Source organism: Diorhabda carinulata, chromosome 5 (assembly GCF_026250575.1).
Source record: "Diorhabda carinulata isolate Delta chromosome 5, icDioCari1.1, whole genome shotgun sequence".
Classification (NCBI taxonomy): Eukaryota; Metazoa; Arthropoda; class Insecta; order Coleoptera; family Chrysomelidae; genus Diorhabda; species Diorhabda carinulata.
The window spans coordinates 7,920,227-7,940,128 of NC_079464.1; the positions used below are offsets into that span (position 1 = coordinate 7,920,227).

A 19,902-nucleotide genomic window follows, 5' to 3' on the forward strand; every position below is an offset into this window, starting at 1 on the left:
TTATTTCTTATTTTTGGCATATAAAGGGTGACCAGTATAAGAACTGACACAGAGCAGAGGCGTTTTGGGGAGCCCAAAATATGATGATTGGGAGCAATTTACTTTTATACTTAGGATGCTTTGAGGGGTGCAGCCTCAAAAATTTCGGAAAAAATGAATTTCTTCGCAACCTTTCAGCTTGAAAAAACCTAATTTGGTACACTTTATGAGATTGTTAAGGGTATTGAGTAAGCTAGGTAGAAGTCGATTCTAATAGGGGGCTAATAGAGTGACCTAACTTTGAAATTTTCTATCTATTAGTTGATTCAAGTAATTTTATTTTCATCCGATAGATAATTTAGTTTCTGAAGTTTTGTGACTTTTGTAATTTTTCAAAGAAATGTTCTCAGTTAATAAACAAGTGGATGGGTTATTGTTAAAATTCTGTGAAGGAACTGTAGAAGCGAGTAAGAGTATCATATGAGGTTTCCTAATCGCGTTGCTCCAATCCAAATAGTAATATTCAATCGTCAAAAAAATAGGAAAAAGGATTTTGCAAAAATTTTAAATTGATGTTGCCAGTTAGTTAATTCAGTAAAATAACTCGTCCAATCAAGTAATGATCGATAAGGCCAACCCAAACATTGATCTTAAACTCACGGTGTCGACAAGTTTTCATCTGAATACCTAGTAGAAAGAATATTTTATATCAAAGTAGATATTCTGATGTGAAATAAATGGACAGAAATTCACTCGCTGAACCAAGTCTCACATTCATTTGAATAGATTCCACTATAAGACTTTTTTTTGAGTCCATCTTTCAATATTAAAAAATATTTCTCTATGAAAAACCACGCGAATAAGAAACTATCACTGATATTCTTTGATGCTTATTTTACATTTTTTTTTCACTTAATCTAACTGTACACTTATTTGAAAAACATATAATTACTATAGGAACTGAATTGCAAATTGTTAAATTTTATATATAAATTGAATCGGTTTGTTATGTTTTTCTTTAAATATTTTTTATATTCCTTTGTTCACGTATTATGGCTCAATATAGTCACTTCTATTTTTTGTAGAAATTCAATGAAACCTCAGTATATATTTTGAATTGATCTCTATCTGTCTTTTTCTACAACAAATATAATTGAATTTAGTCAAATGTGTGGTGATATTATTCTTCATATTCGCCGGTAAGTTCTTTGAATATCTTTTTAACTTCGCTTTCTATATCTAAGTGCTCACAAGAATCCAATTATGTTTATTAATTTGTTTTTGTTTTAAGCAAATTTTGTATAATAATAAACATGTAAATTCGTATTTTCTACATAGTTGTGATACAGAATTCATAGAATATTATATTTTGAAAAAATATAAATTCAGTTTTTTCATATGTTACAGCACGAGCTCCTTTTTATTCAAATCTGCTCTACCTACTCGTTCTCTATTTAGTACTTTTCATCTGTGTTCCCGTTTTCTTTTTCGGTTGGTAAATACTGGAACACCCTTTTTATAGTCCCGATTTGTCGTCATGCGACTATTATTCATTTCGTCCGTTGAAAGAGGCATTTTATGAAATGGGGCTCGTGTGCGAATGGTTAAGTGACAAGATTTTCACGAAAATGCAAAGGCTTTTGGAGATGTATGACGATGACTATGTAGAAAAATTGTAAAAAACTTCATAACTTAATAATTTCAGTTTATTGAATCACTCTTGTACATACATAATATTAGGATGAATATTACTTTCTGGGGGAGAGTTTCTAAGTAAAGACTTTAAAGTTACACTTACTGTTTTTTTTAAAGCTTGGTTCTTACATTCAGATGACTGCCGTTTGGTTGAGGTGAGCCTCAATGCTGAAATTTCTCTCATTTCAACTAAGTAGCTCCAAATAGCATGTCAAATAGTTGTTTTATGGTGAGGAAATGCAGTGCTCACTTATAAAAAAGCTTCCTCATGCTCAAATGCTCATGTAAGATGATATGTACATCGTATGAAATTTCAGTGATACTTCATGTCACAAGTTCACTTTACGATCTTCCATCTCGATTTTAAGACATTTTCTGTACTACTAGGTTTAACCTTTGCAAATTACTCAATGATAATTGATTTTCAAAAACAAACCTCAACATGATATTTTTCAATCCAAGCTTTTGTCTCGACTGTATATTCTTGGTTGAAAAGCAAGGTTTAATCAACTTTCTTAAACTCTTTAAACTTCTTTCACTTGAAAACGTTCTAGCAAACAAACTATTCGAGGGAATTAAATCGAGCTTTCAAAGATTTTTCGAAAATACGATTTGCTTCTATTCGCCATGTCGATGATTTATCGATAGATATGTTATTATTTACTCACGTCATGTAAAGTTTTGCTGAATCTAGCTTGGAAGTCAAATTTGAATTTTGGTAATTTAACATTTACTGCTCGTGGTTCCATTAGGTATAATAAGCTTTTCAAATTATTTAGGTTGATTTGTTTCACTAAATATGGCAGTCCACCTTTCGAGTTCGGTAAAAGTATGAACATAGAATAATTTCCACCCTGAAACATAAAAATAAATTTCAGAATTGAAAATTTATATGTAATAATACGAAGATAAATATAAATTGAGGTTAGGTTCAGTTTATATATCTCAAGAGACGCGATCGTCTATTCTTTCGTGTAATGTCACTTTAGATAAATGAAAATTGGAAGTAATATTTTTATAACAAAAATACGAGTGATATTTCGGAAGTATAAAGCGATTTAGTATTATAAAGATGGAAATACAAAAAGTATTTATCTTAGTCATAGAACATCTTTGGAATTTCTTTCGTTGTAATGAAACGGCAGTTTCTTATTTCTTTTGAACCATTTTAAATCTGATTGCATTTTTTCCAAGCGGTTTTTCTATATAATTTGTCCTGCGACAAATAACTGAAAAATCTATCTAGTATAACAAACCGGCTTACATGTGTTTTATAGACCTGGAAAATTCGTTTGACCGAATACAACTGGGTACACCTTCTATACAACAGGCGAATCCCCAACCTAACCATTGACAACATTTATCAGAGAAACAAAATATAGGCCAAAAACAATGGCCTGTCAAGAAATTCCTGTTAACAGTGGTATTCGACAAGGAGATTCTCTTAGCCCCGTATTGTTCAACATCGTTATGGAAGAAGTAATAAAAAGCACTCCTCGTAGCCTGAAATGGTATAAAATGGGAAATAAAGACGTACTATGTTATGCCGATTTTGCTGTTCTGATTGCAGAAAACGAAGATTATCTACAGAGATTACTATTTAAATTTAACACAACGGCAAAAATTTTAAAAATGAAGATATCTGCAGTGAGAATGAAATGCATGACCACCTCAAAAACACCTATTAGACGCAAACTAAATGTAGATGATGAAATTATACAACAAGAGAATGAATTCAAATATCTAGGCAGAGAAATATCAGGATACGGTGATATCGGAGCGGAGGTAAGAAACCGAGCGGCAAAAGCAGCACGATCCTCTGCTTACTTAAACCATATAATCTTCCGAAACAAATATATCGGAATCGAGACCAAATCCCAAATCAACAAGGCTGTCATCCGGCCTGTATTAACATACACATAACCAGACACATCGAACACAAAGAGAATATTAGAAACCATCTAAATGAAAATAGGGTGCAGGATAGCGGTAAAAACACTTTTTGACAGGGAGAGACGCGAGGACATTAGAAGAATATTTAAGATTGCCAACGTGAACGAATGGATATTGAGAAGAAAGAGAAAGTGGAACGAATACATAGATTGAATGAATGACAACAGGATGTTCAAAATAGTTGGAGACAAGTCGCGCTGAAGCGTTGGAAGACCCCGCAAGATATGGAGCGACAACCACTCTAATAATTAAACGGCAGAGGATTGGAGGAAAAACAAGCATTTTGCTTACATTAAAAAAAAAGAAGAGGAAGTAGAAAAAATATTTGTTTGATCAAAAGCCTATCTGCTGTTTTTCTCCTCTTTTTTTACAATCTTTTCAACTATTAAACAATGCTTGTTTTTGTATTATGACATGTAGTAATTCTCTATCTATAACATTATGTTAGGTGATTATACTGAACACTAATTAACTAGATATTAGTTACAAGTCTGTGGTTAGTAGAACTTCCCAGCTACGTCCGTTGGTTTAGAACTTTTTAAACGTCCTACCTCATTATTTGTGTTAAATAATTTGCGCACAAGTACATTACTGTGAACACTATTTTGGACTTTGCAGCTTTCACATAACGGCTGGCATCAAGATCCGGTTAGATTCGTAGGTTTGGGACGTACTATGGAGCACTGGTAATGATGCGTATTATTTTGATCATAGTTTGAATTACTAACTACATAACTCTGTTCCGTAGACTTATATTGGTTTTGAAGCAGTTTTGTATATCAGCATCCTATTTTCCAGATTTAATTAACCAATAGTACTGTCTTTGTTTCATGCTTCCTATTCCTTTTCGTAAATATGTGGGTTCTGTATGTTGGCCTTCGATCTAAATGGATCGGAGGTATTTTACTTTATTTTTTTATAGGAAGGAGTGATTTTTAAACAAGACCGTTGGACACAAATCTTTCTTTGCCCTATTTTCCATGTCTTAAACCATGATTTGAAGATTGTGTAGAATTAGTATGGGAATAGTTTCTTCAGTTTACATTGCAGGCCTTTGTGTGATACTTTATTAACTTATATTTAAAAATGTAGTCGAACAATTACGTTTCATTTTGAGATTATCGCTGATTTGTTTAACATTTGTTCCATGCTGAAATCCAAATTCCTATGAACCTACATTATTTGGTTGTTTCCCTAGTTTCGATATAAATGTTATTTGAGATGATGAGGGCAATAGCTGAGCCTTAGGATGGCATTATATATTTGCAAAATTGTTGGCATGGTTTGAGAGTGATATTTGGAAAAATTCCACCAGTTATGAGATCATACTGTGGAGCTTTTCTTGTATCAGATAAGTTGAAGAATAATTAGTTTCAGCTCCTTAAACGTAAAATGCAAGATAGGTAATTCCACATGAAAGGATAATTCGAGGATATTAATACTCTTTTTATAATGAGAACCGTCAATCTTTTCAAAATGAAACATTGCCAAACACTCTATGGAAATATCTTCACGACGCTGTTTTTGTTCTATTATGAACAAACGCGGTATCCAACTTGCGCATAGCTTTATCATTTCCAAATTTTCAGTTAATACGCGATGTACTGCACTTTTTGAAATGCCTACTAGGTCTGCTAGCTCGCACACTGTTAGTGGACGATCATCCAGTACCACTTTGTGGATTTTTTTCAACATTTCCGGACTCGTCACGTCATTTGATCGACCAATGCGTTGTTGATCTTCTCAAGTCTTACGGCCTCGTTTAAACTTTGCCACCCAATATTTTACTTTTGTTAACGACGGAGACGTAGAATCTAGTTCAGCTTCTATATTGATTGGGGCCAATGCTTTTAAAATAAAAGTATTGAATCACTGAAAACGTTCACTATTGAAGGCTAAGCAACGTGGAGTCTTAAAACTTCAAACTTCAAACATATGCTGTATAGATTGTGTACATTGTAATACAATGGTATCTTTCAACCAACTACCGTCATCTGTTGGCCAGGCTGGGTATTTTTGGAACAATTTTAAATAGGAATGTACCTCAATTTGGAATCAAGATCAAAAATAGACTAGAATTTCCATCATTCCAACTAATCACATTCATAAGCATTTTGCTATGACAACCCTACTGGTACATACAAGGTCTGGATAGTTAATAACGAGACTGCGCGTCTAGAGGGTGCTCTAGATGGGTGGGGTGAAAAACGAGTAGTGCGTTGGGGTCACCAGCGCCCAGGTCGTCCTATGACTGTTTCAACTCCAGAAACAATGACCAAAATCATCCAAGGCTGTAACGCCAATAAAGAAACGGTTAGAAAAATTTTTCACGAGGAATTACTTATGAGAAAAGTCTGTGCGAATTTGGTGCCAAAAAATCTGACTTCTGACCAGAAGCTCTTGCGTCAACGGGTATGCTCAGATTTCCTTGAAAGGCTAGAAAGGTTGGAAAAAGATTTGCTTTGAAAGGAACCCGATTTGAGTTGATGGAAGTGGTAGAGTAGAAAACAGCAGTGCTCCTAAACGCCTTCACCAAAGAAGACTTCCAGCAATGCTTCGATCAATAGAAAAAATGTATGAAAAGGTAAGTGGCGAGGAGAAGAGAGTATATTGAAGGGGAATTCGAATGTAGAATAATTTTTATAATACAACCCTTTTTCGTAACCATTTCCGTTATTTAATAGCCAGACTCCGTATTCTCAAATATATTTCATTTGATAAAATATAATTTTGAAATAAATATAATAATTGGTATTTTAGACTATTTGAGTTGAACGAATCAGACAAGGATTCCCAATTCGTAATTTCAAAGCCAACGAATAAAAGTATTCACAAGTAGACATTACTGACACCTATAAAACTAGAACTAAATAATAAAATCAAGAATTTTGTTTCGAAATATTGCGATATTTTTGGGGTATATTGAACTTTCTCAATAAATCACTTATAGAAGACTTGATCAGTTTTATGTATGATATTTTCACGCACTTGAACATAGTATCCATATCCACTCTGAAACTTTACTCAACCTAAAGCGATTCGTAACGATCAGTTTGACAGAAATTTGAGCCATAAAGATACCCGGAGAATATTTAGAATAACATTCAAATATTTACCTTGTACGGTAACCGTATAATTTTAGCATCTAAAGCTGAAGATTCATGGTAGTAAAACTTATCTTCAACAGACATAAAACGGGCTTGAATAGAAAAGAAATTGTTACCATCTGGAACGTAAAATTTATCCACAGTCTGGTTGGAAAATTGATATCTCCAACTTCCCTTAAAGTATATTGCGTTGACTATTACCATTATGGCTTCTGCAAGATCAGCTGAAAAAAGATTTGGACTTATAGGTAAACAGATATATGTATACGGGGGAGAAATTTTGAAGTTATCGGTGTGAAATATACGTGGGGCTCTTTTTTATCTTAAATAGTGCGGGTGTTGATGTTCTTATTTTATTCGTGGAAGCAATTTTTGCCATAGTTTTGTATTCAAAACAGAATACGAATCGTATACTTATTGGATAAAATATGGTAGAAACTGTATAGTTTCTATAGTTACCTAATTATATTAAAAAAAGAAAATCATTTACTTTGACTTGTAATAGTGAAATAAATGTTCATTTCTGTTGTCTGATCTAGTACCTATGTTAGATATGCAATGCAAAATAGTTCATTTTATGTTTTTTAAAGGATGGAAGGTGGAAGCCGATCGCAGCCGCTTCCCATCATTTAAAAAAAATACGGGTTATATCTTGAAATTTACCAGTTTATAAATCATTTTTTCTTTCAAACTTGAGAATAATATTTTATTCTTCCTAAACGAAACCATATGTGGCATAACCTGATACAGCTCATGCGTCTTCGGCAACAATTTTGACACATCTCTCCACCACAGGAAAATCGAGAAAAATCCTGGGCACATCCCATCTGAACCTTTGTTAATTGAGAGGAGGTGCTTCAAAGTACATAACCCTTTCTTTAGGTTCCCATCTGGCTGTCATAATCCTTCTAAGCCCAAGTCTCCTAATATGTTTCCCAGAGTCAGTTCCTGTATAACTGGATCAATACATCTATATTTGATTATTTACCTCAAATTATTAGTTCCATTATTGTGAGAAGCTTTCACTTTGATGTTGACCAACATTTGACTATGAACCCTGATAACAATTTCGGTAAAAACTTCAAGATTTCGAGGAGTTTCACATGAAACATATAAACGTAAAATTTCTATTCGCAGTCGTTAACTTTCCCTGGTTTTCCTTTTGCCAAGTCTTCGGAGAATACTCCGGTGGATACTGCTTGACAATTTTCAAATATGTACTTCTGGTCAGCACTTAGGTCTTCAAATTACTTTCAGTTTTTTATATTTGGAAATTGGAAGTTCTTCGCAATTTTTAAGCTGTGTGCCTATTGGATCAGAAAATTCTATAGGAGCCGTAGTTCATTTGCATGTGGAACATAGACATTCTCAAAATAGAACACTATGCTTCTTTGGGACTGCTTCGCAACATATGAATTCATCGATAAGATTGATACAAATAGCTTAGAAAAATTGATAATAATCTGTAATTTACAGCTTAGATTTTATTTAAAAATCGAAACAAAAATATTCTGTAATGTAGATGGAGAAATCACTATTACAAAATAATAATATTTATTGAGCTATAGTAGAAACGTTAGAGATCTTCCATTACTCAATCTACGATTTATCGAAGACATATTTTTCATATACTTTCTTCTTCTCTCAATAGAAATCAAATATAACAACTTGATATCGATTATCTTCTTCACAAGACCAACTCCAAGACATACGTAATAGTTTCTTCAAATTGATATTAGTGAATAACTGATTTTACTAAAAGTTGACTTCGACGTGAGCTTTGTTTACTGTGTTGTTTTCAAAGAATTTTTGAATGAAACTTGTGTTTATTTATAAAATCATTTCTTTTTAGAACTAATTTGACTATTTAAGTAATTTCACATCGGTAAGTACGAATATAATACATCATCAACTTGCAAACTTTTGATATCTCATAATACCTAAAATGCCGTGAAACGGGAAGATTACAATGTTTATTTTATTATTTGTTAGTAGTAGATAGTGTTTATAATTTCATACAATTTGTAAATATCTGTATAATTCTCAAAATTGAAGTGCCAGCTTGAACTTATAACGGTATATTAACCAACAGTTATTTTCAGAAATTGGTTAGACATCAGCTCAATTCACGAGCACAAGAATTTGTTATGAATTTGATTAAATATTTTAATTAAAAAAAAACAACACCGGACCTTTTCAACCTCTTTCATCTGTCCAGGAGATATTAAACTAAAGTTAACATCTATTTATATATGATACAACACTCAGTCGGACACCTCGATGAAAACTAAAAACACAGAATGTACACGAGGGAACCAAAATGGCACTAGGGGATACCTTATATAACATGTATGAACAAAGTACGTAAATACACATGTGAAACACTAATAAATAGAATCCCATCATACTGTATTATCTATAGAGTATGATTTTTCACCAGTTGTTTATATCGTGGTAAATTCTTAGAAAACTGGTAATTTAGTGTAAGTTTGAACAAAAATATAATAATTCATGTCTAAACATAGAAAAAATTGATAAGAAAGTATTACTTTGTCCGGTTATTTATTGATTGTAGAATAGATTTAGCCACACAGATTAGGTAGCTTCAATTTTATTTTCTAGGTAAACATGTTACTGTCAAAACCATAAATAAGGAACTTATAAATAAGGAAGTTCTTTTTATTACAAGTACCTCTTTATCAGTGTTATATAAACATCAAATATTGCTAGTCAAAAATCATGTTTACTTCGAGAATATGAGAAAAATCGTGTATTTTCAAGACAAGTTTTATTTGTACATGAAACATGGATACATGCCAAAGGAAACAAATTGAATTCTTGGTAGGACAATAATATCAATTTTGGTTTTTCTAACTTATTCACCCAGTTTATCCATATGTTTATGAGCATAGTTTTGCTAAATATGTTGATGTCCATTCATATAAATAAAATCAAAACAATTGACAAAGCTAAATTCATTTTTTAATTACTTATTCGGAAAAGGGCGACCTTTGGAATATTAGTCATAACGATTATTTCTACCGAGTTGTCAGAAATTTTGATTGGATTCGTATGAATAATGGTGCTGAAGTATAAGTCACGTGATGCAAGACCTCTGCCGTTTTTACAGTGTACATATGGTTAGAGTATGATAAGCCACCCCACGACGATAATCATGAAATTATACATAGACTTTTGATATTGCGAGAAATCGATTTATCATATCTATTTTGTACGGAAACATTTACTTCCGGGGATAACGGAAGTGGCCAATATCTCGGGAAGGCTAACAGATATCAAACGATGGATAACTTTTTTCGATAGATCTCATCAAGATCTATCTGTGCGTGTAAAGTCATGATGATTGACGTATAAAAAGTATGCAAATGCATAATTTTTTCCAAAAAACCTAGCCTAACCATACAAAAATTTTCATTTTATCTCTTCATTTTTCGTGAAAAATGCATACATTTCACAGAAACTCTTCTGCTAATGCGTCAATCATCATGACTTTACACGCACAAATAGATTGAGATCTATCGAACAAAGTTATTCATGGTTCGATATCTGTTAGCCTTTCTGAGATAATGGCCACTTCCGGTACCTCCGGAAGTAAATATTTCCGCTTATGATAGTTCAGTTTCTCGTAATATCAATAGTCTATATAGAGAGTTTCATGATGATCGTTGTGGGGTGGCATATCATACTTGTGCCGTACATATTTTTATTATTCGTGACTGATAATAGGCTTGTGACCACCAATAACGAGTTTCTTGGTTTATAGTTTCTAATTATAAATGAATGAACAAAGATAAGAAGAAAACAGTCTATTATTCATAAGAAAATGTTACGTCACGTCATGCAAAATATCATTATTGTTGACGTTTTCATACAACTCCACAAAACAAATTAGTTTTATTTCATATTTATATCACCTAAGTAGATAATATTGAGTGCTGTACTTTTATCAAAATGATTTTCATAAAAACACATTCTTCTATTTATTGACATTGATCTATATTACAATAAAGCTGAAGAGTCTGTCCATTGGTTTGTTTTTCAAAAAAATGATTGTAGATGATAAAGAAACACAAAAATACAAGTTATCGGAAAAAATGTCCGTTTGTCTGTTTGTACACGCTAATCTCTGGAACTACTGGACGGATTTTTATAAAACTCCTAATAATTTCTGCCTGGAGCAACATTTAGGCTATATTTGATCAAAATAGGTGTACGAAAAAAAAGTTATGTTGATCTAAAGTTAATTACCAAACTTTTGTTTGGCATTTCGTTTCACCGCTGCATTCGGCGTAATTTGGGCAGCATATAAGTAACTACCTAGAATGTGTTCGATATCAAGTCGTGGCCATATCTATTTCGAGCTGTAAGTTATTTTTATACTATAACCATTGTATAAAGAATATTCTTTGTACAATGCTATAACAGCCGCCCAACGCTAACACCTTATCTCGCATGTCACATCTTGATTCGACCAAATTTCTACAGACGGCACTTTTTCAATTTGCGTAACGAATGAAGGTAGACTGTCATAAATATCACGGGTTTCATTTTGTGTTTCGTTCGACGACACGGATAAATTGTATTCAATGTGCCAAATTATTTTTTAGGTTTTCAGTGATAACTGATGAAATAAACTTTTTGTCTATTTAAAAGTAATTATCAAATTTCTGGTGAATGATTGAAGCCGTCACATAAATAACAGATTAAAGAGGGCTTTCAGTGTTGGAATTAATTTTTATTAAAAAAAGTTAGCTCTAGAGGATTATCTAGGAACAGAGAACTACGTTTGTCTGCAGTGATAATCTAGCCTCTTTAAAGATCGTTGACATCTACCATATTAGTTTTTCATTTTATTTCAGGAATCTCAAATACTGCCGAAAAAACGGTCTAGTGATTCTCAATACTCAAAAGGGGTTAATAGACTCAAGTTAGTTCGATTGAGGATCGAGAAACGAGACTTGCTATGGTTAGAGAGCACCAAGCTTCAAGTCGTTTCTTGGAAGCTCTTGCCGAAAGGGAACTCGACAAAACATAGTTCGAGAGCGCCATGTTATTTCATGCTCCGTTGAACCGGCCACCTAAAGAAATATCCGATTTTACGCTGATCGTGAGCGGCAAACGTGGGTATTCATACCAAGAATCACTCTCATCCCAAACAACGCTCGATTTAATTTCAAACTAGGCCAATTCCCGGTTAGTCTTTGTTATGCAATGACTATTAACAAAGCATAGGGGTGGACTCTACGCATTTAAGGGGTAGACCTTGGTGTGAACTGCATAGGGTCTGTACGTTGCTCTCCCCCGAGTGAGTAAAGCATATAAATTATTTGTATACATCCCGACAAACCAAACCTCCTACGTTGTTTAAAAAGAGGCATTGTGAATATTTATCAAATAACTGTTTGTTTTTGTATATATATTATGTTGTAAGATTTGAAAGTGCAATTTTTGTGTAAAATATTGATCTGTTTATATTTAACATTGATTCAATTTACCCTTGGTGATACATAAATAATAAGAGATAATAATATAAAATTAAACCCTTATTTACGTGAACGAAGTCTCGGGCTCAGCTACTAAACAATAAGCGTCACTCCACTAGTAAATGTTAACTTTTCCCGTTAGGGTTGATTGTTTGGAACGCATATAAATAATTTGTCTCACCTTTTTATGGTTGTACTATTACACTGAGGCACTATACAGTAGTATTTGTAAAATAAAGGATATTTTTTTAGGAAACAGTTGACACTTGATAATATGACACTATTCAGCGTATTCAAGGGAAATTATTTAATTTAATTAATTTAATATAATTATTTTTAAATACTCAATACGTTATGCGAATATTGCTTTTTCTTCGAAATAAAGTTTTTTTGGGATAAAATAGATACTGAAGAAATTTGCAAACTTAGTCAACTAGCTTATTGGTAAATTCACCTACATTTATTTTGATGTGAATAAAATTCAAATTTGTTTATGGTCGTTTCAGGAATATTGTGTTACATTCAAAATGTTCACCTAAAAGAGTCTATTTCATTGCTTTTATTTCTATTTTCTGTTTCTGAAACAACAAAAATAAATTGAATTTTCGGAAAGATATCAAAAGAAAAAGTAATATTACAATATTTGGCTTAGACGAGAACAAGCGTAGCGTAACAGTCGAGAAATGTCAGCCAACAACTAAAACCCGGTGTTCGAACTGAGTTTAATACTTACAATACAAACAATTCTTGTGTATTGGCTAAAGTTTAGGTCCGTCGTTTGGAAGTTGAGTTCGAATATTTTACAAAGAAGAAAAAAACATAGCGCTTTAAGAAAGAAAGTTTATTGATCAATAGGTTTTTTTCAGTTTCAGTTTTTTTTTTTCAAATATTAGATTATTGTATTTCAGAAAGTCTATGTCAGATGATGCTTTTACTTTTTTTCTTCAAACATTTTGATATCCCTTTGATATTGTGGCTGAGTAGCTACTTCTATTTGACCCCACACTTTATTTCAACATGCGATAAAACATTAGTTTAGTTGCTAGCTAAATCTTCCTCTATCTACACATAAAACTGTTTAAATCAAAGTAAATTTAGTGGAATTTGTGGTGATATTATTCTTTATATTCGCTGGTAAGTTTTTCTTATATTTTTTGAAGTTGCTTTTTATAAATATATTATTTTCATTAATTTCCTTTAGTTTTAGGCAAATTTTGTATTATAATTTTCGTGTAAATTCGTATTTCGTATTCGATTAACAGAACAAATAGAATAAAAAAAATTCCTGTTTGGTTATTTTTTAAAATTTTATAGCATTAGTTCCTTCCTATTCAAATCTGTTCTACCAATCGTTCCTTTTTTAGTAATTTCCACCTGTATTCCTGTTCCCTTCCTTATTTTTTCACAATTCTACAGCTGCCAGGTTGGGAATTCAACCACACCCACAACTCAATCGATACACCACAAACAAATTCAAGTCAACTCAAATAACTGAGAATTCATTTGAGGCCTTCAACTATCCCTGATTTCCATAGATAAGTCCCACTCCTAGAAATCTGACTTGTTTTTATTTTGTAACGCTTTTTATTCATTGTGCTCCATTATTTTGCCTTACATTACCGAGTGAAGAAAATTGTACGTTACAGATATGCGCATTTCATGATCAAATTTTACGCCACTTTATAATGTTGACTGTTTCTAAAGTTTTCTTCATGCGCTCAAGAACCTCGCTGTTTGCAGCTATACCATATAGCAGTAGCCAGCGATGTGACTGCTTTAAATTGTATACATCGTATCTTTAAGATGTTTGTGTTGCTTGCTGAATCCCAGTGTGGTATTCTAGTATTCCTTACGACCATATAGACTTTATAATAGATTGTATACAAGCACCTTGTTCGTAAGAGATAATTGGGATCAACGGCTCATCATTCGGTACAACCATGTTAGGCACCGGTCTAGATAGATACCGAGATATTTTACATCTTCTTTTTGGTTATAGCCAAGTTCTGAAAGAAATTAGTTTGTTTCCGGTCTTGTATAGAAAGAGAATAACTCATTTCAAAGAAATATAGTTGTGGTGTGGACAATGTTTTATGCAATTTCTCTCAGAAAAATGGATTTTTTAATCATTTGGGCGAGTTTTCAATACCTGGTAATGGAGCTTTGTTGCTAGAATATATTCAATATGATGAAAATATGGACCACAATTGGCATTTTGCTAAAAATATAGAGACTAATATCGTATTTGTTCATTAAAAAAGATATTTATATATTTTTAAGTTTAGTTCAAACGACTGCTTGAGGTCTTCCTCATTCATTCCCCAAATATCCACGTCTTCATTCCCTTACTAGTTCACATTAAAGGTCGCAGCTAATAAAGAGACTCTTGTGTAGTTATTTTGAATTATGTTTTGAGTTTTCACGATAAAAACATCAAAATTTGAAAAAAATATGAACAATTGTGAATCAGCTAAATCTAAAATATTGTAAATCTGAAGAGGAAATAATATTCAGTAGCCGCATTTGTTAAAATAGCCAGTAATTCTTCAAGGCGATGTAATTCTATCATATGTTATTTGCATCTTTAGAAAAACCCAATGTCATAGTGAAGAAAGGGCAATTACTATGAGCTCAATCATGAGTTTAACCAAGGCTATTAGAATCTCTGGTTACAGCGCTTAATTGAAAAGCACCTTCATTATGGAACATAGGAAAATACCTTATTGCTCTTCCATCGTAATACTTAATCTAACAAAAAATTTAGTACTGCTATAAATATTCTGAGAAAGAAAAATCAGTTTAGCATCCCTGAATCAGATTTAATTAGATTGGCAGGTTTTTTCAACCGAGTTTTCTACGAGATTTTTCTGGAGACTTTGAGCTTGAGACTCAAGTTGCTTGAAGCCAGATCTGGTGACTACAGTGTCTAGTCAACCAGTGCAAATCGATATTAAAGCTATTTTTTTTTCTTAAAACTATTCTTTCACTTTTTAGAAGATAGTTTATGAACAAACTCTGACTCTGACTATGACTATCCCAAATAAAAGTCGTCACCACTTTCCGATGAAATCGTCTTCACCTTTTTCCGATCAGGTCCATTGTCTAGACTGTTTCTCAACATCAAGCGTATAGTAAATTTAGGTTACATCCACAGTTATGAATCAACGCAAAAGCTCCAATAATTTTGCTTAATCCGCGTCAATAAGCCCTGGGAACTGTTCATTTGGATGCGATTTTGATGTAAAGTGGGAAAAAGCATATATATTTACTTACCCTCATGAAATATCTCGATAATTATATTCAAATATATTTGATATTCACTAAATTTGATGTGTATTTAGTTTGTTAAATTTTGTATTTTGTATCAATAGAAAATGTACTAGATATAAGAATCGACTATGCAGTTTTCATTTTGGAAAACGATGCTCGATAGATTTCAATAGGTTTCATTCGTAATTTTAAATTGAAAATATGATAAGAGCTACTGAATCAATGCACAATGTATCCAGTCTACTACTAATTTCTCCACTATGTACACAAACACACATGTATTCCATTACAGATACTAACCTTGATCAATGACTTTCGGTATCCTTCCATTTGTAAGCTTTTCAGCCCACGCGTTTATGCTATCAGCTGCTTCTTGGGCATTACTAAAATTCGTGAATCCGATATCGGTTTTAAAAAATTCCTTGGCGGTACTAGCGAATTTTTGTTGAGGTTGAATTGGTGTATCTAGGAAAATTCTTGATCCAAAATTCAAATTGTATTCTGGCGTTTCCGAAGGCTATAATATATAAAAATGGAATATATTATCGAACATTTGTTGGATTTTATTGACCCCCGTGGGTCTGCAAAAAAATTCTCAACTAAATGAAAAATTTATCGTTCGTTTTAAATGAAAATAATATGAGTAAACGGGTTGACAATAATTTTTTTGTGTAAGCAATTATAGATATCGACAGTGTTTTCGCTTGCACTTACACAAGTAAAGAAATATTTTGCCTGTTATAGTGTAATTCAAAAACTAACTCGTTTGGGTGATATTCAGTTGGAAAGAGTTTATTTCTGATCTCGGAGCTATCTTCATCAACAAATTAATTGTCCTGTAATTTTGCAACAAATAATCTCATACCTAAGCTAAAATATTTATAAACTAAAACATTTATTATCAAGAGGAATGATCAGATTTGCGGCATCCAGGAAACCAAAAAGGAAGAGGACAAGAAGAATCTGACAACTACATACTCATATACAGCGGAGTTGACAGAGACAAAGGAGCTTAAAGAAGGAGTAGACATACTAATTGACAAAAAAATATGGAAAAAACATCACAACTTGCTAATATATTAGAAGACGGCAAGCCCAAACACGATCAGGAATTTTTTTACGAAGACAAAATACGATGGATTAACTATGTGCCGAGGAAGTGTCTATATTATTAGGAGAAATCAACGTCCGCATCAGCAAACAGGTTATACCCTCAGTTGAATTACGAAAGATATATCAATACAAGCGAAGAGTATAATTACAAAGGGGTGAATCTGACGGAAACAACAATTAAAGTTGTGGCAGAAATTATCATCAACAACATTAACTCGATTACAACACCAGATGATGATCAATAAGGATTCAGATCAGGAAGATCCTGTGTAGATTCAGTATTTATCTTGCGAGAATTGGTTGAGAAATTCATAGAATATAAAAAACCTGCATTCCTATGCTTCAATGATCTCACATAAATGTTTGACTGGATAAAATTGGAAGATTGTACAACAAGAACGTACCTATGATCCAAAACATCGAAAACATAGACAATAAAGTTCAGGCTCGCATTCATGGTGAACAAACTCATACCTAGAAAAGGAGATTCTCATAGTAAGTATGTTATTGTACATAAATGAAATATTGATAATGAAAATGATCTTCAACGAATATTGAATAACTTCAATCTCACAGGGAAACAGTATAGGTTAGGTTAGGTTAAGTTAGGTTAGTAAAATATGATTATCTCTACTGGAAAAAACATATACATGACAACATAGCCCATTAGATACGATTTAGAACTAGAAGTCAAATAATACAACAGAAAATGAAATACAAGTACATTGGAATTGACATAATCAGTTATGGAGTCGTGGAAGACGAGATAAGAGTATAACTTGTCAGAGTAAATAAGGTCTTCAGAACGTAGTATATCGAAACAAACATTTAAGATTAGAAATAAAGGCACCACTGAAATTAAAATTGTTAGGCATATCTTGGGAAACACACTACTAAACCAAGAAAGGAGCGAAAACATCAGACGATTATGTAACGCAGACCACATTGATGAATGGATAGCACAGCACAAGAAACAATAAATATGTCGAATAGCAGACGATAGACTGGTAAAAATAACAAGGCATAAATCTCCAATTGGAACACGGAGTAGAGATTGACAACGCAAGAGGTACTCCACCTCTCCACAACCTAGAACCAGAATGAGGAAAGATATCGAAGATGGAAGAGGCGATAGACCTGTTATGTAGAAAAGAAGAAGAATAATTCCAGCATTTGGTCATGATGGTCCTCTGAGAGCTGGCGGTATAACCTTTTTCCTCCACTTAACCAAAATGGTGCCATAACAGATTTTAGTTTAATGTATAATGCGAAATTTCGGTTTTATCAAGTTATTACGTACTGAACGCAGCTTACACCACCACTGCACCAACACTCACGATTACAATGTCTAAAGCGCGTTTCGATAACCAAGTTATCGTCTTCAGAGACTAATAGTAGTTTACGTAACTTAGTTATCGAAGCGCGCATCAGACAGTGTAATTGTGAGTGTTGGTGTAGTGGTTGTGTAAACAATGTGTTCACTGTGAATATCACAAACGGTTCCATAAATTCCAACTTAGTTAAGATATTACGTAAATCAGAAGGGATATGATGATGGAGAATTGGAAAGTCCACTAGTAAAGAAATCTTTGTAGGCAGTATGAATTGTATGAATTATGTTTTACCTGTAGTTTATTGAGGATATTCCTACACTCTTGTTTGGCAGATTCTTGATCGGTGAACTGCAGCACATTTTCTAATTCTCTTTTAGTAATACCGCTCGCACCTTGATATAATAGTGACAAAATTGTTTTCAAACTAATTGGAGACACTAATAAGTTTCTGTACAAAGGCGAATATTCCTGTAACATAAAATTTAATTATCGTACAGTATTCGATGATGGGATAATTAACAAATAAAAAGTTTAATTATTTTTAGGGAAAAAAATATACGAATACTAATTTTGCCTAGGTACTTATTTAGAGTTTTATTGAAACTGAAATCATTAGAAATATGTGAAGATTTGATTTCATGCCGGTTTCATTCCTAAAGAACCATTGCTTGAAAAATCTCAAATGGCAAGAGGTGTAGTTAACACATTCTTTGAAGCTGCTGCATTCTTTTTTTATTCTCATATAGAAATTGTGCAAAAAACAACAGTAGTTCTATAATAAACAATTTATTTTAAGAACTATAGATACAAATGCTTTTCGCCACATTTCTTTTGTAATTGAACGGAAATCTTTGCCGAAGGTTGAAGTGGTGCGGAATAAACCTTTGGACTTTTGACAGTTCCTCAAAAAATCTATGAAATTTGAATTAGTTGTTTTATTTTCCAGAAGAAGGAGAAACATTAGGATTGATAAGATTTTTCTATAATCAAAGAAATATTACCAATCTATGCTTCGAAAATTAAACGTGAAGCACCCTTTTTCTTGATGATCAATTAAGATTGCAACTTTGTTTCCGAACATAATGGTCATGACCTTATTGGCTGAAAAATCTGGTCGCGTTTCTTGAATGAAGACTACTCATTTAACTTAATTTTTTTCCTGGAATATAATTATCTTTCCAAATTTTCTACGACGCTTGTTGCTAAAATAATGTTCTGCTCAAATTTTCATAATGAAAAACATGTTTATTGGTATCGATAATATATGTTGGGAAAGCTTAGACTTTCCTCTATTTTTCTTCATAATCGCCACTTAGATCAATGTATTTTTGCATGTAGTGTACGATCATCTTTATGCCTGAGCCATAGAAGTCTACAACCGTGCCTTGGAGAGATCCCAAAACCTCTTCTTTCAGTTCTTTGACGTCCCTTCCTAGTATTTCTTTCAGGAAAGAGATGGTAATCCCTGAAGGCTAGGTCCGAGCTGTTAGGAGGGTGTAAGATAGAATTCCATCCAAATATTTTGATGAGATCATTCGTGGATACCGGAGGTGTGCGGACGTATGTCAATGCCTCTTCTCCTGTTCTGAATCGCGCGTGCGCACACAAATTACGAATGATATGACTAAAAGTTGTCGACAGCTCACTAGGGTGATAACTGGCATAAAGGGAGCCAAAGTACAGTTACTTGGAACCCTCATTTTATAGATGTATATTGTAACATATCTTTACAATTGATTTACGCCTCAGCTTTATATCATCATCAGGAAATCAAGCCATGAACCTTACAGTAAGAAAAAATAATCGTGATGAGTAGCTGTAAGTGGCTGGACAGACAGAAGAAGGCTTGAGGCAGCTAATCCTAGCCCACCGAGCAGATCTTCTACATAAGACTTTGAGAAAGATTTACGCATTGTTGCATGAAGGAAAACAATGCTTTTGGAGGAG

At 33.0% G+C, this 19,902-nt stretch overlaps 1 protein-coding gene across 1 annotated transcript in view; it reads right to left on the reverse strand.

The window, feature by feature from the left end:
• The window catches only part of LOC130894483 (serine protease inhibitor 27A-like), a 47,711-nt gene that overhangs the window by 14,156 nt on the left and 13,653 nt on the right, over positions 1-19,902 (reverse strand). Inside the window, exons 3-6 of the mRNA XM_057801356.1 lie at positions 18,247-18,423; positions 15,809-16,025; positions 6,744-6,958; positions 2,343-2,528 (exon numbers count right to left, since the gene is read on the reverse strand). Coding sequence (XP_057657339.1) covers positions 2,343-2,528; positions 6,744-6,958; positions 15,809-16,025; positions 18,247-18,423 — 795 coding nt within the window. The remainder of the gene's footprint in view (positions 1-2,342; positions 2,529-6,743; positions 6,959-15,808; positions 16,026-18,246; positions 18,424-19,902) is intronic.